This window comes from Mus caroli, chromosome 9, assembly GCF_900094665.2.
Source record: "Mus caroli chromosome 9, CAROLI_EIJ_v1.1, whole genome shotgun sequence".
NCBI classification, from domain to species: Eukaryota; Metazoa; Chordata; class Mammalia; order Rodentia; family Muridae; genus Mus; species Mus caroli.
In genome coordinates, this window is record NC_034578.1 from 102864993 (window position 1) to 102885657 (window position 20665).

At 53.2% G+C, this 20665-nt stretch overlaps 4 protein-coding genes across 9 annotated transcripts in view; 3 read left to right on the top strand and 1 right to left on the bottom strand.

Moving 5' to 3' along the window:
* Positions 1-351: 351 nt before the first annotated feature.
* Positions 352-2992, bottom strand: LOC110302017 (cytochrome b561 domain-containing protein 2). 2 transcript variants are annotated; one of them, XM_021172768.1, is made up of 4 exons: positions 2833-2992; positions 2295-2448; positions 1798-1835; positions 352-1163 (listed from the first exon to the last, which is right to left on the bottom strand). In XM_021172768.1, the coding sequence occupies exons 2-4, from the start codon at positions 2419-2421 to the stop codon at positions 660-662; spliced, it is 669 nt and encodes a 222-aa protein (XP_021028427.1). In that variant the 5' UTR covers positions 2422-2448; positions 2833-2992; the 3' UTR covers positions 352-659. The 2 variants fall into 2 exon arrangements, with proteins under 2 accessions (XP_021028427.1, XP_029337613.1); XM_029481753.1 differs by lacking the exon at positions 2833-2992 and having other exon boundaries at positions 361-1163; positions 1798-1862; positions 2295-2379.
* A 12-nt stretch (positions 2993-3004) lies between these two features.
* Positions 3005-6662, top strand: Nprl2 (NPR2 like, GATOR1 complex subunit). Of its 2 annotated transcripts, none has more exons than XM_021172766.2 (11): positions 3005-3251; positions 3732-3823; positions 3917-4085; positions 4260-4368; positions 5098-5234; positions 5328-5425; positions 5546-5582; positions 5695-5788; positions 5862-5979; positions 6147-6335; positions 6447-6662. In XM_021172766.2, the coding sequence occupies exons 1-10, from the start codon at positions 3174-3176 to the stop codon at positions 6313-6315; spliced, it is 1101 nt and encodes a 366-aa protein (XP_021028425.1). In that variant the 5' UTR covers positions 3005-3173; the 3' UTR covers positions 6316-6335; positions 6447-6662. The 2 variants fall into 2 exon arrangements, with proteins under 2 accessions (XP_021028425.1, XP_021028424.1); XM_021172765.2 differs by having other exon boundaries at positions 3006-3251; positions 6193-6335.
* A 1579-nt stretch (positions 6663-8241) lies between these two features.
* Positions 8242-12188, top strand: Zmynd10 (zinc finger MYND-type containing 10). Of its 3 annotated transcripts, none has more exons than XM_021172047.2 (12): positions 8242-8486; positions 8739-8847; positions 9596-9712; positions 9806-9859; positions 9954-10091; positions 10205-10293; positions 10390-10490; positions 10792-10964; positions 11175-11300; positions 11372-11493; positions 11606-11731; positions 11827-12187. In XM_021172047.2, the coding sequence occupies exons 1-12, from the start codon at positions 8395-8397 to the stop codon at positions 11900-11902; spliced, it is 1323 nt and encodes a 440-aa protein (XP_021027706.1). In that variant the 5' UTR covers positions 8242-8394; the 3' UTR covers positions 11903-12187. The 3 variants fall into 3 exon arrangements, with proteins under 3 accessions (XP_021027706.1, XP_021027707.1, XP_029337434.1); XM_021172048.2 differs by lacking the exon at positions 8242-8486 and adding an exon at positions 8506-8582 and having other exon boundaries at positions 11827-12188; XM_029481574.1 differs by lacking the exons at positions 8242-8486; positions 8739-8847 and adding an exon at positions 9031-9176 and having other exon boundaries at positions 11827-12188.
* A 21-nt stretch (positions 12189-12209) lies between these two features.
* Positions 12210-20665, top strand: part of Rassf1 (Ras association domain family member 1) — an 11550-nt gene continuing 3094 nt past the window's right edge. Inside the window, exons 1-5 of one of the 2 annotated variants that reach the window (XM_021171936.2) lie at positions 12210-12730; positions 15032-15138; positions 18409-18513; positions 18707-19004; positions 19124-19239. In XM_021171936.2, coding sequence (XP_021027595.1) covers positions 12481-12730; positions 15032-15138; positions 18409-18513; positions 18707-19004; positions 19124-19239 — 876 coding nt within the window. In that variant the 5' untranslated portion in view covers positions 12210-12480. Of the gene's footprint in view, positions 12731-15031; positions 15139-15480; positions 15824-18408; positions 18514-18706; positions 19005-19123; positions 19240-20665 lie in introns of those variants that run through there. The other variant, XM_021171935.2, reaches the window with a different exon arrangement.

The following is a 20665-nucleotide window of genomic DNA, read 5'->3' on the forward strand; positions in this document are numbered from 1 at the left end:
GACAGGATCTTACTATGTAGCCTTGGTTGGCTTAGAGCTCACAGAGATCTGCCTGCCACCACAAATGACCATGGGGTTCAACTTCTAAGTTATGCCCTGTGTGTGACACTGTGGACACAGTCCATCTCCTGACACTGGCCATAGTCTCCAGAATCCAGCACAATTAGCTGGAAACAGCTGTGCCGTCCACACATAGCCTCCCAATGCACTGGGATCAGAGGAAGTTTCACAGCAGGCTCTGAGGACTCCCACTCAAGGAGGGATCCCCTCCCTACCCAGCTGACCATTTTCTCACCATGATGCATTAGCAAGAACCATCCGCAGCTCTGAGCTGCTCCTCCTCCTGACAGGTTTTCAGGATTCTGTTTGTTTATTTTACTTTTTTTTCCTCCGTGACTTCTGGACATACCAGTACACATATAAGCTGTATGGCTGCTGGGGAGACTGTTGCAACCCCAACTTCACCCAGACACATGATCCATGCTCCCCTGGGTTGACAGCAAGAAAAGGGAGACACTCTAGCGTGAGGAGATCTACCCCTGAGTGCCCTAGTCCCTGAAATGTCCCCAGACCCCGTCAGTTGTGAGAGTCCAACAGGTTCTGAGCTCCTGGTCCGAAGCTGAGGTGCAAATCCAGCCTTCCTAATAGCTGGTGAGTGCTCACGGCTGGATCCTCTTGCGGTACAGGTAGGCATTGCTCACTTGGTTCATGATTACCAAACTGGTGAGGATGGGGCACAACACAGCCAGGTACCAGGCACCACCAGTGACAGTGGCAGTGAACCAGAGTGAGAACATGCCCAACAGGAGGCTGGCACTGCCCAGCAGGTAGCCCACCAACCCAGAAGTGGCATGGTAGAGTTTCAGTTTTGCCAGGGGCCATCGGGGCAGCAACTTGGGGTAGAGCAGGCCCATGCCCCCTGAACACTGCAGACCTGCCCACAGCACAGCTAACAGCCCTGCCTGCCCATGCCGAGTGGTCAGGTGTGCTTTGCCAAGCTGCTCTTTGTGGAGGATGACAAGACCTAGACCTAGCAGAGCACAGAGTAGGGCGAGCAGCTGGAGCACCCAGTGGCAGCGTGCTCGGACCTTCCGAGAAAGGGAACGCAGCAGAGAACTCTCAGGGGAGAACATCAGGAGTGCTTCGGTCATCAGGAAGGAGAACTGAGGAGACAGAAACTCAAGTGAGCTCTGAGCACTGAACCCTCCACAGAGGTGCACCCCCTTCCGTCCCCTTCCCCTAAGGACACTTGATGAGATGCTGCACTTGATGAGACGAAGGCCCTGTGTGGCACAAAACGGCTGCCCTGAGTAGTTAGGGAGAGCTGCCTCTCCAGACTTCTTCCTGGGTGCTTTTCTGAAATGTCACCTTGGCTATGTGACCCAGCAAACAAGGTTTGAGACGTGGCAGTTATAAATGATTCACAAGCTTTGTCTCCCTTCCATGGGGCAGGATACAATTTCTTGGCAAGAGCTGGCCACATGGGTGCACTGTTTCAGGGACAATTAGATGCATCACCAGAAATTAAGGTTTTTAGGGACAGAGCAGCCTCCAAATGCCATTTCTCAGCTTCCTAGCTAGAGGTGAGAGAAGCCGCCCTTTTGTGCTTGGGTGAGCTTCACCTGTTCGTCCTGGGTCGTGAATACCGTTCTCAAGCCTTGGATATTCGTCAGAAGCAGGAGTGGGGACATACAGCTCGTCTACACTGGCACTAAATGCCTACAAGGATTCTGGGACTCACCAGCCACGCCCACACCCACATTCTACCCCTAAAAGCTACCCAAACCCACTACTTACAGCCAGAGACATAAGAACGGGGTGCCAGGAGAACAGACCTGGAATGAGAAGAGTTCCTCATGGAACTAGGGAAAAAGAAACCAGCATACCAGTCTCTATAGCCGGAGATGACAGCCCATCCATCACCCAAGGAGGGGTCAAAATGCGAGCCTCCTCTAGTAACAAGCTCATCTTACCCACCCCCTCTTCTCTTCCCTGGACAGAAAGAACGCTCTGCCAGTCCTCTGGCGGCTCCTTCCTCCAGCATCCCCACAAGTCAGGAATGACATGCCAAGTCAAAGGAAGAGAAGCCATGTACTTAAAGCTTGCCCAGGTGGGCAGAGCCCCCACACTGGTCTGCTCTACCCACGACGTTAAATATGTTCAACAGAGAATATCCTTCAGCCAGTCAATCCTGTTCTCAGGAGTTATGCCCATCGTTTCCCCCTGTTACGGCCCCCGTTCCCCAAGAGAAGTAGCTTTTCTCTTCCCATAAGTGGACTATGAATTCTACTTACTGGAGCCAGGTCTGGCAAGCACAGCCACAAAGATGGTAAAGCCTAACGCCACGAGGTGGGCTGCAGCCCCAGAGGCAGTGCGCAGAGCTCGGTAGATATGCGACTCCGTCTCCACAGAAAGGGCCATGGTCAGCCCAGCCGATAGCTGCACAGCCTGAAAGCATCATAGGCGTTGGCAAGAGTGCCCACTGTCCACGCCCCTCACTGGGGACAGTAACTCAGGGCAGAAATGGCACCTTTTCCCGGAGAAGTTATGACAGGAGCAGAGTAGTGCCGGCACCAACAGTCCCAACTTAGCAGTCTACCTGTCAAACACCTGTATTTGAAGTGGTACCGATCGCACCTTCCAAGTGGGAGGAGGAAGACTACAAATCCCAGAATGCAGCACGTCATCGTTAGCCGGAACGGAAGGCGTGGAGCACTACGGGAATTGTATTTCCCAGCTGCTTCCCTACCTAAGCGTGAATCTCTTTGCACACTGCCTCCCCATGTGCACCTGACACGCTGTACCTCCACTGTAGAATTTTGCCCTCCTCACCTGCTTCTCAGGTTCGACGCAGTGACTTTCTCCAAAATAAACTGGACCCTCGGCCCCGCCAGCCGCGCCACCGCTCCGTTACAGAGTAGCTTCACTTCCGGGTGCGATGTCTACCCACCGGAGACTTCCTGGGACAAGCCCCCTCCCATCCCATCCAGCGGCAACCACGCCCCCTGAGTCGCCTTGCGCAGGCGCTGTTGAGTTGACGGCTCGTTGGGTTTGCGCTCACAAACCTGTGTGACCTAGCCCGGCCTCTTTCTCTTTTTGACAGGGTATTCCAAGGCGTAGAGGCGACCACCACACGAAAAACAGAGATTACAGACTTGGATCCAGACAGCGCCATGGGCAGCAGCTGCCGCATCGAATGTATATTCTTCAGCGAGTTCCACCCAACGCTGGGACCCAAAATTACCTATCAGGTGCCTTCCACACTCCCGGACTAGGCGAGGGGAGGGATGCTCTCTGGAGCTCAGCTGGCCGCCTGGAGGGGTTGTGGTTGATCCACGCGTTCCTCTTCCATTGAATGGAGGGGGTACACAGACCCAGGTCTCCGGTTTCTAGTGTGGAGGAGGAGTTTTGTCCCCCAAACTGAATCAGGTTCTAGGTTTCGGGGAGGTGCTAATGCTCATGAAGGTTTAGATGACCCAAGAGAAACACTGGACCGAGACAAATGATATATAAAAGTTAGGTGAGGGTAGAAACGGTATTCCAGGTAGTGGGAATAGTGAACGCAAAAGCCAAGGGAGCTTGCCAAAACATAGCATGTGTTTGGAAGCACAAAGTAGGGCACTGGGTGGATGAGGGAAGCAAACGGTAGAGGGACTTGTGCCTGGGTGGGCTGTAAAAATCTGCCCGGTCCCAACGTCCACTGAGGGAGCTCTCATGGCTGCCTTCTCCAGGTCCCTGAGGATTTCATCTCCCGAGAGCTGTTTGACACGGTCCAGGTGTACATCATCACCAAGCCCGAGTTACAGAACAAGCTTATCACTGTGTGAGGCTTTAGTTGGGTGGGAGCAAAGGGGTCCCAGCCTGGCTTGGGGGTGGGTGGGAGGCGGGGCAGGCTGACTCTGTTCTACCTCTCCAGCACAGCCATGGAGAAGAAGCTGATTGGCTGCCCCGTGTGCATTGAACACAAGAAGTACAGCCGCAATGCTCTCCTCTTCAACCTGGGCTTTGTGTGTGATGCTCAGGCTAAGACTTGTGCCCTGGAACCCATCGTTAAAAAGCTGGCCGGCTACTTGACCACGCTGGAGGTCTGCAGCAAGATGGGCCCGGGGTGGGGGGTTGGGTGCGTGCGTGCGTGGTGGGCACAGGTGGGGAGAGAGTTCCTGGGTCTTGAATCCCCAGCCTCCAGCAGCTAGCTCCATGTTGCTGCAGCAGGGAGCCTGAGGTGTGGTCACTCACTGTGCTGTCTGTGTCCTCTCCAGCTTGAGAGCAGCTTTGTATCCAATGAGGAGAGCAAGCAGAAGCTGGTGCCCATCATGACCATCCTGCTGGAAGAGCTGAATGCCTCCGGCCGCTGCACTCTGCCCATCGGTACGGCCGCCTCTGCCAGGACGGCAGATGAACAAGGGAAGGTTGGGGAAGTAGCAGGACACAGCCACTGGCGGAGGCGAAGATTCTTGATTAAGCTGGTGGGCAGGAAATAGCCATGGGTTGACACAGTGACATCTGAGGGTCCGGGGTACAATGGGGCTGGGGTTGGGGGAGCAGCCAGCAGAGCTCTTCAGCTCTTCTTCTTGGCAACAGTCATCCCCCTCTCTGGACCTCAGTTTCTCACTCCATAAAAGAGGACTAATGGGGCCAGGTGTGGTGGCTCACGCCTTTAATCCCAGCACTCGGGAGGCAGAGGCAGGCGGATTTCTGAGTTCGAGGCCAGCCTGGAACTACAAAGTGAGTTCCAGGACAGCCAGGGTGATTCAGAGAAACCCTGTCTTGAAAAACAAACAACAGCTGGACGTGGTGGCACACACCTTTGATCCCAGCACTTGGGAGGCAGAGGCAGGCGGATTTCTGAGTTCAAGGCCAGCCTGGTCTACAAAGTGAGTTCCAGGATAGCCGGGGCTTTACAGAGAAACCCTGTCTTGAAAAACCAAAAAAAAAAAAAAAAAAAAGAAAGAAAGAAAAGAAAAACAAACAACAACAACAAAAAAAGACTAATGACCCTCCCACGATCCACCTCAGTTAGTGGTAGGAGATTTTAGATAGTAATTGAGGGCTCCTTGGGAAAGACAATGCTGAGGATGTGGGTGGGGTCCCCTGCAGACGAATCCAACACCATCCACTTGAAGGTGATCGAGCAGCGGCCTGACCCTCCTGTTGCGCAGGAGTATGATGTGCCTGTCTTTACAAAGGACAAGGAGGATTTCTTCAGCTCGCAGTGGGACCTTACCACACAGCAGGTATGCTAGCCCTCTCTTAGGGGATTCCCACCTTGGGCTATCCACAACTTTAGCCTTGGGTCACCCTTGCTGACCCTTCCTTGCCCGGTACAGATCCTGCCCTACATTGATGGATTTCGCCATGTCCAGAAGATCTCCGCTGAGGCAGACGTGGAACTCAACCTGGTGCGCATCGCCATTCAGAACCTGCTGTGAGTGAAGATCCGGTTAATGCCTATTACGGAGCCATGCCCGAGGAGACCTAAAGGATGCTCAGTATGAGGGAGGGTAGGCTCGATGTCTAAAAGCTAAGCAGAGCTCTTTCCCACTAGGTACTATGGTGTTGTGACACTGGTATCCATCCTCCAGGTAGGTGAGTCTGGGATGCAGTTAAGTAAAATGTGACCCATATGGCTGAGCCAGATCAAGCCAGACTCCCAAGGACATCCCTCAGGCCCTTGTGACCCCTGCTGTGTTCTAGTATTCCAATGTGTATTGCCCAACACCAAAAGTCCAGGATCTGGTGGATGACAAGTCCCTGCAAGAGGCATGTCTGTCCTACGTCACCAAGCAAGGTAATGGCAGTCCCTGGCGGGAGACTAATCCAGGAAGGACAGGACCATGTAGGACTAACCCTGGCATCCGCAGGACACAAAAGAGCCAGTCTCCGAGATGTGTTCCAGCTATACTGCAGCCTGAGCCCTGGTACCACTGTGCGAGACCTCATTGGCCGCCACCCCCAGCAGTTACAACACGTTGATGAAAGGTCAGACGGGCACTCTCAGGCATGGTGGGTTGGACTGTCTTGGGTCTCTCTGGAAGAGCCTTGAGTCAAATAGGAAGCAGGGGATTCCCTGAGGGTAGAAGTATGAAGCCTGCTAGTCCAGGCAGAGGGTGTGCTTGGAGGTCTCTCTAGCCCATAATGCACCACAGGGCTAGCGTGTCCGGAATATCACCTCTCCCCCCGACAATCACTCAGGAAGCTGATCCAGTTTGGGCTGATGAAGAACCTTATCCGGAGACTACAGAAATATCCAGTCAGAGTGTCTCGGGAGGAGCGGAGCCACCCTGCCAGGCTTTACACAGGCTGTCACAGCTATGATGAGATCTGCTGCAAGACAGGTAGGTGGAGGCAGGCAGGGCAGGCTGGGTGAGGTGAGGGCTGAGTGGCCATGCTAGGGCTGCTGACCTTGCCTTGCTCACACCTCCTCCCCACCCCACCCCCTGCCCCAGGCATGAGCTACCATGAGCTGGACGAGCGACTAGAAAATGACCCCAACATCATCATCTGCTGGAAATGAGGCTGGCTGGCTGGAGCATGTTACTATGGCTACTTGCCCCTACTAAGGCCTCCTTGGTCCACAGGAGCTAGACACGTTTGGTTGTACATACGGTCTGGAGGGTGAGACTCGGTTTTGTAAATAAAGTTATGTGTTTCATCCTGTGGAATATTGAGTCCTGCTTCAGCCAACAACTAAAGACCAGTGAATGTGAAAGCCATGCCAACTGGCCTGGGCTAGCTGGAGTGCCATCTAGTGGACAGAAATATCAATAAACAGGCTGAAGGTTTTTGTTTGTTGATTGGTTGGTTTGTTTTGTTTTTTGAGGGATGAAGGAGGTTGATTTTTCTGAGACAAGGTCTCACTATGTAACGCTGGCTGTCCTGGGATTCACTACGTAGCCCAGGCTGGCCTACTCAGAAAGCTGACTGCCTTTGCCTCTGAGTGCTGGGATTAACGGTGGGCGCTGGAACACCTGGCCACACTTAGATTTTTAATTTTTTGTTTGTTTCTTTCTTTATTTTTATTTTTTGGTGGTCAGTACGAGGTGGAGCTAAGACAGGCTGTTCTGTAGCACAGACTGGCCTGGAACTTCCTGATTTGAACTTCTGATTCTCCAGCCTTGGTCTCCTGAGTGTTAGGATTATAGGTTTATGTTCCCACACCCCACGGATGCAGTCCTGGGGACTGAAGCCAAGGCTTTGTGCATGCTAGACAGGCAAGTACTCAGCTATGAGCACTGCTCTGGCCTGTAAACCGAAAGAACTAGAGTCAGGTAAGATGGATATAATATATTGGGACAGGAGCAAAAATTGCTCTGTATTAGATGGCCAAGGAAGATCTGGGTGACTGAGCCTTGAAGGAGTAAGACTATTCCAGAAGAAATAAGGCAAGGGCCAAACGTGGAGGCTCATGCTTGTGATGCTAACACTAAGGAGGCTGACACAAGTGAATTAGTTCAAAGACAGTTTGGACTATACAGAGTTAAAGCCAGCCTGGCTGACATAGTCAGACCCTGTCTCAAAAAGCCTGTAGGAGGAACTCAGGGAAAGCCCATGAGGTTGGGACGTGGAAAACAAGCACAGTGGTACACGCCTCAATCCCCAACACTGGGGAAGCCGACCAAGAAGAAGGAAAGCTTAAACCAGCCCTGGCTCTATAGCGAGCTCCGCTATTTGGTCTTGGCTATATAATGAGAACCCGTCTCAAAGAGAGAATGGGGTTCTGGGGAGATGACTCAACACAAACAGTTTTAAAAAAAAGAATGTGACAAAAAATGAAGCACGAGGGTAGAGGAGGGCGGGAGGTAGGTTCTTCCTGGTAAGCCGCTGTGGTCTGGTATTTTGGGAGCCAGCGCCATCCTGGAGGGAGGTATGTTAGGTGCACATCTTTAGGACTCCTGGCTGCGGACCTGAGCCTGGTAACGCATGCCTTAATTTCAGCACTAGAGAGACAGAGCAGAGGCCAGTGGAGTCCTTTGACTTGAAGGCAAGCTCGGTATAAATAGGAAGTTCCACGCCAGCCTATGTCATTAAAACGAAAAACTGAAAGACTCAGCTGCTGAGACCGCGGTAGCTACCCTATTGAGGGGCTAAGACAGTGCAGCTGCAGGAGTTGCACACTCACAGCTGTGCCAGCCCTGGGGAGGTGTGGCGAATGGGTCTGGCATCTGGGGCTGCTTATTGGCGGTGAGGTGGGCGTGGCAAGAGCGGTATCGAGACAAAACTACGCAGGCGCCAAGCTCCCTCGTTTCCATGGCGACGACGACTCACGAGCTTCAACGGCTTAGCAACTGTCCTGTCCCAAGACTTTGGTCCTGCCCTTGGACTCTGTCGTCCTAAGTGTTTCAGTTTTCCCTATTCGGGTTGCTTCCTGAAACCAAAGGAATCTTAGCCCCTGGCATGGGTGACCTGGAACTGCTACTGCCTGGGGAGGCTGAGGTGCTGGTGCGGGGCCTGCGCAGCTTCCAGCTTCGGGAGATGGGCTCTGAAGGGTGAGGAAGCCGCCACAGGTGGAGTCACTGGTCATTTAGTGGAGGAGCTTGGAACTGACATTGGAGAAGGGGTTGCCAGTGTGGAGGGGCCTCCAGGTGGGTAGGCGAAGCTCTCTGAGATAGAAGCGTATGGCCCCTGATGCCCCTCTAGCCCCAGAACAGGATCATAGTAGGCTTCAGTAGGATCCAACCCCACCCTCACTCCCGTTGCACATCTGGTCACCCAATGTACACACATCCCTTCGGGGGCAGGTGGAATAAGCAGCATGAGAGCCTGGAGAAGCTGAACATGCAAGCCATCCTTGATGCAACTGTCAGCCAGGCTGAGCCCATCCAGGAACTGCTAGTCACCCACGGGAAGGTACGTCCAGATCCCAGGCAGGATTCCTGCCTTCCTATTGTACCTCTTGGGGACACTAGGCAGCACCTGTTCTTCCTTCAGGCCTGCTACACCTAAGTGGGAAAGAAAAATATGTTTGTTTTATTTTGAGATAAGGTGTTGATCTGTAGCCCAGACGGCCATTAGCCTAACTGTGTCTGCCTCCCAAATGCCAGGACTGCAGGCATGCCTCGCTGTACCTGGCTGGCTATATTTCCTATTGTACCCTCAGTGGATGCGAGAGTGGATGGAGCCATGGATCCTAGGCTCCAGGGGGAACGCTCAAGTGCTGACATGAGCCTGAATTGACTGTAAGGCCAAAGAGATCTTCCCTAAGGAGGAAGTGAGGCTTTCCAAATGGGGAAGGTAGCCGTTCTGACACACTGGGAGAAAGTAGAAGCCGGGAAAGATGCCTGGCTGGAGGCTGGGCCAAGGACGGCCCTAGTTCTCCTGCAAGAGAAAGGCAGAGCTGGGTAGCAGGGGTTGGTCTAGGAACAGGGCTCAGTAAAGGGCTGAAGTAAGAATAAGGCCAGGTGACAAAGACCAGAATAAGGACAGGAAGAGCAGAGCTACCCTAAAGTGGGGTATCCCTGGATGGAGGGTGGGGTAAGGTGCAAGAGGGCAATGGCAGTAAAGGCAGTGGGAACTAAGGCAGGCTAAAGCTGGGACAGGAGAGCTGAAGGGCCAAGGCAGGTCCACTGAACCCCTGCTTCTCCCCTGTCCTCCGCAGATCCCAACGCTGGTGGAGGAGCTGATTGCGGTGGAGATGTGGAAACAGAAGGTTTTCCCTGTGCTGTGCCGGCTGGAGGACTTCAAGCCCCAGAATACCTTCCCCATATACATGGTGGTGAGCTGGGCCCTCAGAGTCCTAAGCCGCGAAATATAGCTAACAGGCAGCCCCTGTCTCCCCCTCTCAGCCCAGCCCCATCCTCTTGGACAGGTACACCATGAGGCCTCCATCATCAATCTCCTAGAGACAGTATTCTTCCACAAGGTGAGACACTACTCTGCAGGCCGGAGCCTGGTGGCTATGTCGGCCGGGGAGGGCATCGAAGCCCAGAAATAATCCCCTCCCTGAACGCCCCCAGGAGGTGTGTGAGTCAGCAGATGACAAGGTCTTGGACCTAGTAGACTATTGCCACCGCAAGCTGATACTGCTAGTGGCCCGGAAAGGCGGCGGTGACCTGTCTGAAGAAGAACGGTTCCAGGACAGTACCCCTATGCAAGTAAGCTAAGGTTTCCTGGACTTAGCAAAATCTCGATGTGATTCTCTCCGGCCTCCCCAGGCAGGGTGAATGCTGTGTGCCTGTGCCCCTACCCCCCTCTCCCGCACCATCAGGAGCTGCAGAAGCAGGCGGAGATGATGGAATTTGAGATCTCCCTGAAAGCCCTCTCCGTGCTTCGCTACATCACAGACTGCGTGGATAGGTGGGCCACCCTCCAGGGCTGGGGGCGAGCACACAACAAGGGGCTGTGCGCCCTGGCCCATGGCCTCTGCTGACCGCCCTTCTACCCTACCTCTAGCCTTTCCCTGAGCACACTGAACCGCATGCTCAGGACTCACAACTTGCCCTGCCTCTTGGTGGAACTGCTGGAACACAGTCCCTGGAGCCGGCGGGTAGGAGGTACGGCTCGCCCCCATTTGCCTAAGATGTAACGGGCTGCTTCCAGAACATCCTTCAGGATCAGTGCGAAGGGTACAACATACACATTGAGGATTCTGGGATACCTCACCCGAGACGGGACTAGAGTTTGTCTCTGAGGCAGACAAGTCCTGTGAACCATTTATTGAAGACTCCACTTTGTTCTGACGTCTAGTGGCCCAGGCTTTCTAACCTTGCCGGGCAGTGGACAGTCCTCCAGACTATACACACAAAGATAACACAACACCCACCGGCTTCCGGTGGGCTCCTTCTCCTCCCCCAGGAAAGCTGCAGCATTTTGAGAGTGGCCAATGGCAGACGGTGGCCCCCTCAGAGCAGCAAAAACTGAATAAACTGGATGGGCAAGTATGGATCGCCCTGTACAATCTACTGCTCAGCCCTGAGGCCCGAGCCCGTTACTGCCTTACAAGCTTTGCCAAGGGACAGCTGCTTAAGGTGGAGAACTCAATGACCCCACCCAGCCCCACCCCCAGGGCATCCCTGCCTGTCCCTGTCCCCTTTCCACAACTTGGGCTTCAGGCAGCGACAGGGGAGCTGGTAAGATGCAAACCCTCCAAGGACTCTCAGCCCAACTTCAGGACTTCCTGTCTCTTGGCCCTCTGGCTAGGAACAGTTTCTCAATGGCCTTCCCTGGATCTCTTGCAGCTTCAGGCCTTCCTCACAGACACACTACTCGACCAGTTGCCCAATCTTGCCGATCTGAAGGGTTTCCTGGCCCACCTGGCCCTGGCTGAAACCCAGCCCCCTAAGAAGGACCTAGTGTTAGAACAGGTAAGGCCCGAGAACGTTGAGTGGCCCACTTTTCCGGCTCCTTCTTCCCTGTCTCCATTACACTTTTTTAGATCCCAGAAATCTGGGATCGGCTGGAGCGAGAGAACAAAGGGAAATGGCAGGCTATTGCCAAGCACCAGCTTCAGCACGTATTCAGCCTCTCGGAGAAGGATCTTCGTCAACAAGCACAGAGGTAAAGTCCACAGAGTGGCTGAAGTCACGTGCATAGGACCAAGGAGGGAAGGTCACCGAGTGCTTCTGTGCGCCTACCTGCCAGGTCTGTCCATTCTCGACTCCTCCCCCAGGTGGGCTGAAACCTACAGGCTGGATGTCCTAGAGGCAGTAGCTCCGGAGAAGCCCCGCTGCGGCTACTGCAACGCAGAGGCCTCCAAGCGCTGCTCCAGATGCCAGAATGTGTGGTATTGCTGCAGGTGAGGCGATCCTGGGACCTTAGTTCCCCTCCTAAGCTCCAACCCTGGGTTCTCCCACAAGCCCTGTCATTGTCATGCAACCCACCCCGCTGCAGGGAGTGTCAAGTCAAGCACTGGGAGAAGCACGGAAAGACATGTGTTCTAGCAGCCCAAGGTGACAGAGCCAAGTGAAGGCCGTAGCTGCAGAAGAGCGCACCCAGAATGTGACTCTGAGCTTCAGGGACTCGTGGCTGGCCCCTGTCAGACCTCAATTTCCCTGGTGAGCACAGCTGAGTCAAGTAGAGCTGCAAACCACCACAGTCAAGCGAAGGCTCTTCACTTCCTGCCCCACCCAGCGAATACGCAGAGGACCAGGCCACAGCATCAGCAAACTGGCAGACAGGGTTGGGGGTGTAAGCAAGGGCCGGATGTGGAGACCCTCTTCCTTTCGCACAATAAAGCAGACTCATGAAACGCATCAGTGTGGCGTTGTACAGTCATCCTTGGGGGCGGGAGAGAAGGGACGACCGGGCGAAGACTGGACCGAAAGATTGGGAAGGGGCTCTTTGAAAGGGCCCACCCCTGTGCCGTGCCCCGCCCACAAGTCCACACGGTCCGCTCGCCTTGGTTTCCAGCGCGTCCTCCTCGGCTCTTTCCCGCCGCCCTGCCTGGATCCTGGGGGCGGTGCCGAAGTCGCGGCCCGCCCTGCGGCCTCGCCCGCTCGGTACTCACTAGCTGCTAGTCCGCTACAGCACCGGCCTGACCGGGCCATGTCGGCGGAGCCAGAACTCATTGAACTACGCGAGCTGGCACCGTCCGGGCGCATCGGTCCAGGCCGTACCCGGCTGGAGCGTGCCAACGCTCTGCGCATCGCCCCGGGTACAACACGCAATCCGTCACAGCAGCACGTCCCGGGTCGTGGCCACCGTTTCCAGCCTGCAGGGCCCACCACGCACACGTGGTGCGACCTCTGTGGAGACTTCATCTGGGGCGTCGTGCGCAAGGGCCTACAGTGCGCGCGTGAGTAAGCGGCCCCACACAGCCAGCGACTACGGAACGGGAGGCAGCACCATAGTTGCGGGTCAAGCGGCAGCGGAGGGCTGCTCAGTAGTGATGATCCTGCAGACCAGATCTCCTGGCCTGCCCCATCAGGGAGAGTGCTTGAAAAAATGGTTTATCACTTGTCACACTCTGTCCGTGCACAGTTGGCAAGAGTTAGTTGTCTGTGAATAAGAAGATGCTTCAAGTTTGTCTTTAAAGTGCTTGTGCCCTTTCTTGAAAAGCCTTTGTGCCTGCTGAGCTCTGAGCCTACATTCCGAGGCCCGCCTCTTCCCAACGATTGGCTCACTGTGTTCCCCCTCTAGATTCCTGGGTGACGTCTCCCACGTATAATAGGGGGCCAGAAAAAGTTAGAACCTTGGTTAGGCTCCTTGTAAGTAGGAATTCTATTGAAACTTCAGTCAAGGTTGTTTTGAGTCAAGGATGCAGAGGCTAAAACATGGAGTCCAGTCACACACACAATGAGTGGTCCTTCTGACCTAGGAATTACCAGCAAACAGAACCACGCAGGCAATTTATACCTTCCAGCCTCCTCGCGCCTACTTCTCCTCTCAGACTTGTTGACTCCATTGTTGAAAGTGGACCTTAGACATCCTGGTTTTTCTGTTTTTGTTTTGTTTTTTTTTTTTTTTTGGTTGTTTTGTTGTGTTTTAAGACAGGGTTTCACTCTGCAGCCCTGGCTTGCCTAGAACTCTCTATGCAGACCAGGCTGGGACAAGCGACCCACCTGCCCCTGCCTCCCAAGTTCTGATGTATAGTTTTGAGTTGAGAATCGGTGCTCTGGGCCATATAGGAACTTAAGGATGGCACTATAGGCCTGTGTGTGCCTCCAGATCATCTCATTCACTACGTGAGTATGTCACAAACTCAGCTAGTGTAGCAGTTTGTGACAGAATGCCACACGAGAGCAAGAGCTGCGGCATCTCAGCATTCACAAGGAGAAAGAAAGCTGCTGTGGGGTTCTTGTCTAGGAAGCAAGACAGTTTGGGAGATAAGGAAGAAACCAAAGGCAAATGGAGGGTTTTGCTTCAGACTGGGCTTACAGTGATAACTTGTTGAGATAGGAACCCTGGGGTGGAGTGAAGTAGGAAAAAAAATGACATTTTGGCCATATTCATCAAAAATCATTAGACATTAAAGTGAAGGCACTGTACATAGGATTTGGTCTGAAGAGGCCGATTAGTGCTGCCTGGGATCTGGATCAGGTGAGTGTAGACAGAGCTGGGACAGTACCCAGGTGAGAAACCTGGACATCAACTATGAGACCTGGGCCTTTATAGAACTAAGGAGGGGCTGCTGGCAAGAGCCGCAGAAGAGTGAGAAGGAAGCCTGGCCAGTGGGTGCTGCCCCTGGGAGTCGGGGGAGCAAGCAGGAACTGAAGGATTTAACAATCCAGGTAATGGGTACAGAAGTCAAAACGTTAGACATGTCCACTGGACATTGTAGCTCGTGCCAATAATCCTAACACTGGAGCTGTGGAGGCAGGAGGATCACCAAGTTCAAGGTTACCATTTGGGGCTAACCTGAACTCTATGAGATTCTTTCTCAAAAACCAAAATAGACTTGTGTAAACAAGTGGAGACTAATAGGTTTTTTTCAGTCGAAGAAGTAAGCCAATTCAAGCAGAATTGAGAGTATGAAAGGAGGTTTATTGGGGGCAGCAGGTTCACCGATCCCAAGGAAGGAGGCTAGGGAAGTCGCCATGCAGACAGGGTATGAGGGAGGATGTGCACGCAAGGAGAAAGAAATGCAGAGACAGAGAGAAAAACAGAGACAGAGGAGGGGAACGAGGACAAAATGTCTGGATTATATGGACAAGAGCCTTTGGGGGAAGGGAAGCACAGTCCTGGTATGCCAGCTATATCCTGCAAGAAGTGTGGGCTGAGGGATGCTGGGGAATCTGGAGGCCAGGTCTGCTTTGATGAGTTACATAGGCACCTCTGCAGTTCGTCTGAAACCCAACAACAAGGGCAGAGGACAAATACAGGAAGTCGTAAATTAAATGCCTTTGTTTTCAAGTTAATGGCAAAGCTAAGTAATAGCTCGGCACAAGTGTTAAGCATGCTTGGATCCTTAACCGCCTGAGGCCTCCCAGCAAGTGTCCAGAGGTGCCTAACCGAAGCCTCTGGGATCGGTGTAGCAGTGGGCGGTAACCGGCTGGAGAAAAGGCCAGTCGAGCCCCAAAACCTGTCGGCAGAGGCTCCCTCAGTCAGTGGGTCACTTCGCCGAGCTCCCCCGCCTCACGGCCAGCCCTTTCTGCAGACTGCAAGTTCACCTGCCACTACCGTTGTCGCGCGCTCGTCTGCTTGGACTGCTGCGGGCCCCGAGACCTGGGCTGGGACTCTGCACTAGAGCGGGACACGAACGTGGTGAGCGCGGGGTCGGGGGAGGGCGGGCCGGGAGGGAAGCCGGGACTCGGCGGAGGTGTGCGGGGTTAATCCCTACGTCATGCATAATGAACACCCCAGTGCTCTACTTCCCGGCATCAGAGACGCTAGTTTCGCTGGCGGGTTTGTCAGGCGAAGGCGCGCCCTGGCTGGGTGCACGCGCACTTCTCACTCCCCGCTTCCAGCCCTAAGGGCAGCGGCGGTGCACATGCGCACACGCCCCGGCCCGCTGGGAGGCGGGACCTGAGGGGCGGAGCCGAGTGGAGATGCCTCTGCGATGAGGTCATCCGTCGAGCTGTAGCGTCGTGACCCCGCCCCTCGACGTCTCCCCCGCCCCCCCCTCGACACCAGAGCTAAAGTCGGGCTGTCTACGTTTCAGTCCTAACGGTTGCCTCGCGGCGCTGGCCTCGGCGCAAGCGCGTCCCGACACGCTCACACGCACGCACGCACGCACGCACGCGCCCGAGGCGGTGGTTAGAGGCTCTCTGCGCAGTGGACTAGGGATCGGGCGGTAAAGGCAATGGGCGAGGCTGAAACACCTTCCTTCGAAATGACCTGGAGCAGCACGACCAGCAGTGGCTACTGCAGCCAGGAGGACTCGGACTCGGAGCTCGAGCAGTACTTCACGGCGCGTACCTCGCTGGTCCGCAGGCCGCGCCGGGACCAGGTGGGGAGCCCGGGGGTGCCGCCGGCGGGTGAGGGGCGGTCGCTGGAACCCCGCCCCTCCCCGGTAAGTTGCGGCCTGGAGAGTTAGGTGATGGGCAGCCTCCCCGCCTCTCCATCGCGAGCCACTCGGAGGGTCCTGACAAAAACGAGGAAACGTACGTAGGGTTCTCTGTCCCGGGTAGAAGCCCAGTTCCAGCGCGATGGTACTGAGGACCCAGGCTACCCTGCCCTTGCAGTCACAGACCGGTTGAGCCAGGGGGAAGCAGCTCTGAAGCTTGAAGGGTGGACCACAGGCGGGCGTTATTCACCCATGACTAAAGCCAGCCTCGCAATCCAAACCGGCGTCTTGATTTCGCGTTTGGGCGCTCCCACTCCCTCCCTGGGGGAAATGAGGAAGTGGAGGAGGAGTCCACCGGGAAGTGAGAAGTTGGTTTGGGAGGGGACTCTGGCCGTGCCATAGGCGGTCTTGGATCAGCCAGCTAGGTCCCCAGCCGTTGCTCGACCAACTCTTTGACACCAGCTGCTGGACCTGATCTTTCTCCTCTCCAGGGTGGGACTGTGCAGAGGGATTTGGGGAATTCAGGAAGAGTGCCTTACTTCGGAAGCATTTTACCCATAGGGAGCAGGAAGACTGTAAAAAAAAAAAAAAAAGTGTGGTGCCAGGGCAGCTGAACCTCTTTAAAAAGTCTAGATGTGCCCAAATTATCCCACTTTTCTGGGAATATCATAGTTGTGGCCACCAAGCTCGGATAACTTGTTCTGGAGCGGCAATCCCTCGGAACAGCATACAGGCCGGCGAATCAGGAAAGTGAGACGGAGACTGAGGTTAGAAAACTTAGCAGCACTGAACTAGAACTCCTTATTTGAGCCAAGAAAGTGGAATTGTCTGTAATGCTGTAGGTGAGATTTGATATAAATTCCTTACAGGTAGACTGCTTCTTGACACCTCCAAAACCTTAGTCCAGACTTTAGACTCAATGTGGGGGTGGGAGGGTGGCCTTGGAATTGTCTCCAAGACAATCAACTCAACCTGAGTCATCTTCTATTATGGAGAGGTGGGGGGGAAATATAAGATATGGCCAGTTGAAAGGCATATAAAGAGAAGAATTGTTTAAAAGCAGCTGAAGTTTATGGATGACTCAGTTGTAGAGTGCTTAGCGCTACATGTGTGATGGATGGCCTGACTTCCAACCATTAAGGAACCAAAAAAGAAAGAAAAAAGAAAAAAGGAAAAGGAAGCTAAGAAGTCCTAAAGAGCAAACAGAGTAAAAGCCTGGGGGCTGGGGCTGGGGCTCAGTAACTGAGCACTTGTGAAGCTGCAGGTTCAATCCCCAGCCCAGACCCTCCTAGAATTCTCCTGGGACCAGGCACTGCCTAGCGGTGATCCCAGCTGTGTTTGTTCCAATTGCATTCCAACTAGGGCCTTTCTGAAACCAACAGGAAGTAAGACTCACACTGACGGTTGAGGACTGACTGCTCTACCAGAGGTCCTGAGTTCAATTCCCAGCAACCACATGGTGGCTCACAACCATCTGTAATGGGATCCAGTGCCCTCTTCTGATGCATCAGAAAACAGCTACAGTGTATTCACACATATATAAAATAAGTAAATAAATCTTAAAAAACAAAACCAAACCAGGAAGTAAGACTCAGGCAGTGAGGTCAAATGAGTCCTGGCTGCCCTGAGCAGCAGGGTGAATCCACCCTACCGCAGTCCCTGAAGAACCTGTCTCTGGGCTAAGTCTTCCGACATCGAGGGGAAAGAGCAGAAGCCTCCCTGCTTGCTGCTGGTAGGACAGGCTCTGCTGGGAAGTTGGCCTGTACACCTCTGGTAGATGAGAGCCTGGATTGAAGCTGCCTTCTGTGTAGCTTGAGTCAGGGGGTAAATGGTATGTCCCAGTGTTACTTCACTATATAAGATGTGGTATGGCCGGTCCCAAGAAACCACTAAGGCATCTTACATTATGGAGATCACCTTTCCTCCCCTGTCTACTGTAGTTAGACTGCTGATGTGCACCAGCTCCCATGCTGCCTACACTATCGTGGGTCATGTTCTGTGCTGCTGCATAGTGGGAGAGTGGGCTTTCTTCTCCAGAACAAACTGACCAAACTAGTGTTCTGGGTTCAGCTCTGCTATGGAGATGTGATTGAGATGTGGTTTTAATTTTGTATGTGATGGGGGTGGAAATCGAAGGGCCTTGTACATTCTGGGAAATTACTCTATCACTGAGCTACATTTTATCCCCCAAAGTGTTTATACTTTAAACAAGATTTTTCCCTTACAGTCCTTCATGGTTTCCTGGCCCCTGGACATGTGCCTTCATTTGTCTGTTTCTGTGATGTCGTTAGGGGCCACAACCAGTGCTGAGGTGGCCCCAGATATTAGAAAGCCAAACGATTCTACCTGTCCTTGCTCTCCATCTATGGCATGTAAAACCAGGAGCAATGATGGCTTCAGGATGTATGGGTTTGGTGACAGGACCAAAATCAAGTTCCAAGCCAGAAGGCGTCCCCCATCCCCACCCCACCCACCAAAGAGCCTTAGCCTTTTCAAGGGCCCTGTATCTATGCTGGCCTGTCTTTCAGGATGAGGCTGTAGAGCGGGAGACACCCGATCTTTCTCAAGCTGAGACTGAGCAGAAAATCAAGGACTACAATGGCCAGATCAACAGCAACCTCTTCATGAGCCTGGTAAGTTGGCTGTTCAGGAGTGTGGGAGAACAGAAGCCCAGAGAGTCGGAGCAAAGTATTCTCAGCTGTACCCAAGCAGCTATCTATGCAGACCTGGCTTTACCCGGCCCCTGGAGGACTCAACCTAACTCTTCCATCTCCAGTAGAACTTCCTGACATGGTGTGGTTCTCCTTTTTCTTTCTTTCTTTTCAGAATAAGGATGGCTCCTACACAGGCTTCATCAAGGTTCAGCTGAAACTAGTGCGTCCTGTTTCAGTGCCTTCCAGCAAGAAACCACCTTCCTTACAGGACGCCCGGAGAGGTACGGGGCGGAGCACAGCCGTGAAGCGCCGCACCTCTTTTTACTTGCCTAAGGATGCTATTAAGCATCTGCATGTTCTATCACGAACGCGGGCACGTGAGGTCATTGAGGCCCTGCTTCGAAAATTCATGGTCGTAGATGATCCTCGCAAGTTTGCACTCTTTGAGCGAACTGAACGGCATGGCCAAGGTAGGTTTCCAGTCTCAGCACTCCCTGTGTAAGGGTTATAGATCACATACCTGTGTATTAAGGGGCTGAGGCATCTGAGTCTGTCTCTAATTGTTTATTTTCCCCCGCCCAACCTCCAGTATACCTCCGGAAGCTGTCGGATGACGAGCAGCCCTTGAAGCTGCGGCTTCTTGCAGGGCCCAGTGAAAAAGCCCTGAGCTTTGTCCTGAAGGAGAATGACTCGGGAGAGGTGAACGTGAGTCCACAGTCCTTCTTACTTTCTTATCACTAACAAAGCTAGTGGGGTGTAGCTATGGTGAGGATTTCAGGAGAAACCAGGCTAGAGGACAAGCCCCGCACAGCCTGTCCAAGAATACGCAGGTCCTCGAATGGAAGTTTAGGCTTCCAGAACTCTTTTTTTGTTATGTTTTNTTTTNTTTTTCNAGACAGGGTTTCTCTGTGTAGCCCTGGCTGTCCTGGAGCTCACTCTGTAGACCAGGCTGGCCTTGAACTCAGAAATCCGCCTGCCTCTGCCTCCCAAGTGCTAGGATTAAAGGCGTGTGCCACCACCGCCAAGCAGCTTCCAGGACTCTTAAGCCAAGGTCTAGAGCCTATCCCAAGAAACTATAGGAAGAAGCTGAATCTAGTGGTTCATGTGATAATCACTGTACTGGGGAGGCTGAAACTGGAGGATTGTTATGAGTTTGAGGTCAGTCTGGGCTACCAAAATAAACAAACAAAACAAAAAACAAAAAACACACAAGCTAGGAAGAATTGTCTTCGGGCTTTGTTGTTTCCTGGTGTTGAAAATGAGAACTTGACTAACTCATAGTGAGCCAAGACCAGTTCAGAGCTCCATATATGTGGGCTCAGAGATGGCTCCACAGTGCAGAGTGCTCACTGCATTTCCTGAGGATCCACATTCTGTTTGAAGCACCCATATCAAGTGGCTCCCACTTACCTGCAACTCCAGTGCCAAAGGATTTGTCTTCCTCTGCTGGCATCAGAGGGTGCCTGGAGTTATGTGCCTGTGACCCCACGCGCGTGCGCAAGCACACACGCACACAAGCACACATGCACACAAGCACACACACACACAACTAGGACAATAGAAAAGATGGCTCAGTGGTTAAAAACACGTATTATTCATGCAGAGGACCTGGATTTGGTTCTTAGACACATTTAAAAGCTTACAGTTGCCCATAATTGCAGACCATACACACAATGTGCATACCTGCCTGCAAGCAACACACTTATACACATAAAACAGATCTTTTTAAAAGACTTTGTGTATGAATGTTTTGCCTGCATGTATATATGTGTACATATGTGTACACGTGCCCACAGAAGTAAGAAGGTGTTGGCTCCCCTAGAACAGAGTTACAGATGATGGAACCCACCATGTTGGTGCTAGGAATTGAACTCTGGTCCTCTACAAGAGCAACCAATGCTCTTAACCACTGAGACTGAGACTGAACTATCTTTCGAGCCCCTAAAACAAACCTTAAAACAAAAAGAAAAAGAAAAAAGCTTTGCAGGTATAACCTAAAAAACATAAAGGCCTCTTGGAAGCATTAAGACAGTCTACAAGCAGCCGGGCGTGGTGGCGCACGCCTTTAATCCCAGCACTCGGGAGGCAGAGGCAGGCGGATTTCTGAGTTCGAGGCCAGCCTGGTCTACAA

What these genes read in the sequence shown, in the direction of transcription:
- Nprl2 (XM_021172765.2), top strand. Translation starts at nt 3,174, where the DNA reads ATGGGCAGCAGCTGCCGCATCGAATGTATATTCTTCAGCGAGTTCCAC. An exon ending in GCTACTTGACCACGCTGGAG is followed by an intron (nt 4,086 to 4,259) that starts GTCTGCAGCAAG and finishes TGTCCTCTCCAG; the next exon opens with CTTGAGAGCAGCTTTGTATC. An exon ending in TTACAACACGTTGATGAAAG is followed by an intron (nt 5,980 to 6,192) that starts GTCAGACGGGCA and finishes ACAATCACTCAG; the next exon opens with GAAGCTGATCCAGTTTGGGC.
- Zmynd10 (XM_021172047.2), top strand. Translation starts at nt 8,395, where the DNA reads ATGGGTGACCTGGAACTGCTACTGCCTGGGGAGGCTGAGGTGCTGGTG. An exon ending in CCTTCCCCATATACATGGTG is followed by an intron (nt 9,713 to 9,805) that starts GTGAGCTGGGCC and finishes CCTCTTGGACAG; the next exon opens with GTACACCATGAGGCCTCCAT. An exon ending in CTTCGTCAACAAGCACAGAG is followed by an intron (nt 11,494 to 11,605) that starts GTAAAGTCCACA and finishes CTCCTCCCCCAG; the next exon opens with GTGGGCTGAAACCTACAGGC.
- LOC110302017 (XM_021172768.1), bottom strand. Translation starts at nt 2,421, where the DNA reads ATGGCCCTTTCTGTGGAGACGGAGTCGCATATCTACCGAGCTCTGCGC. An exon ending in GCTTGCCAGACCTGGCTCCA is followed by an intron (nt 1,836 to 2,294) that starts GTAAGTAGAATT and finishes TTCTCATTCCAG; the next exon opens with GTCTGTTCTCCTGGCACCCC. An exon ending in CCGTTCTTATGTCTCTGGCT is followed by an intron (nt 1,164 to 1,797) that starts GTAAGTAGTGGG and finishes CTGTCTCCTCAG; the next exon opens with TTCTCCTTCCTGATGACCGA.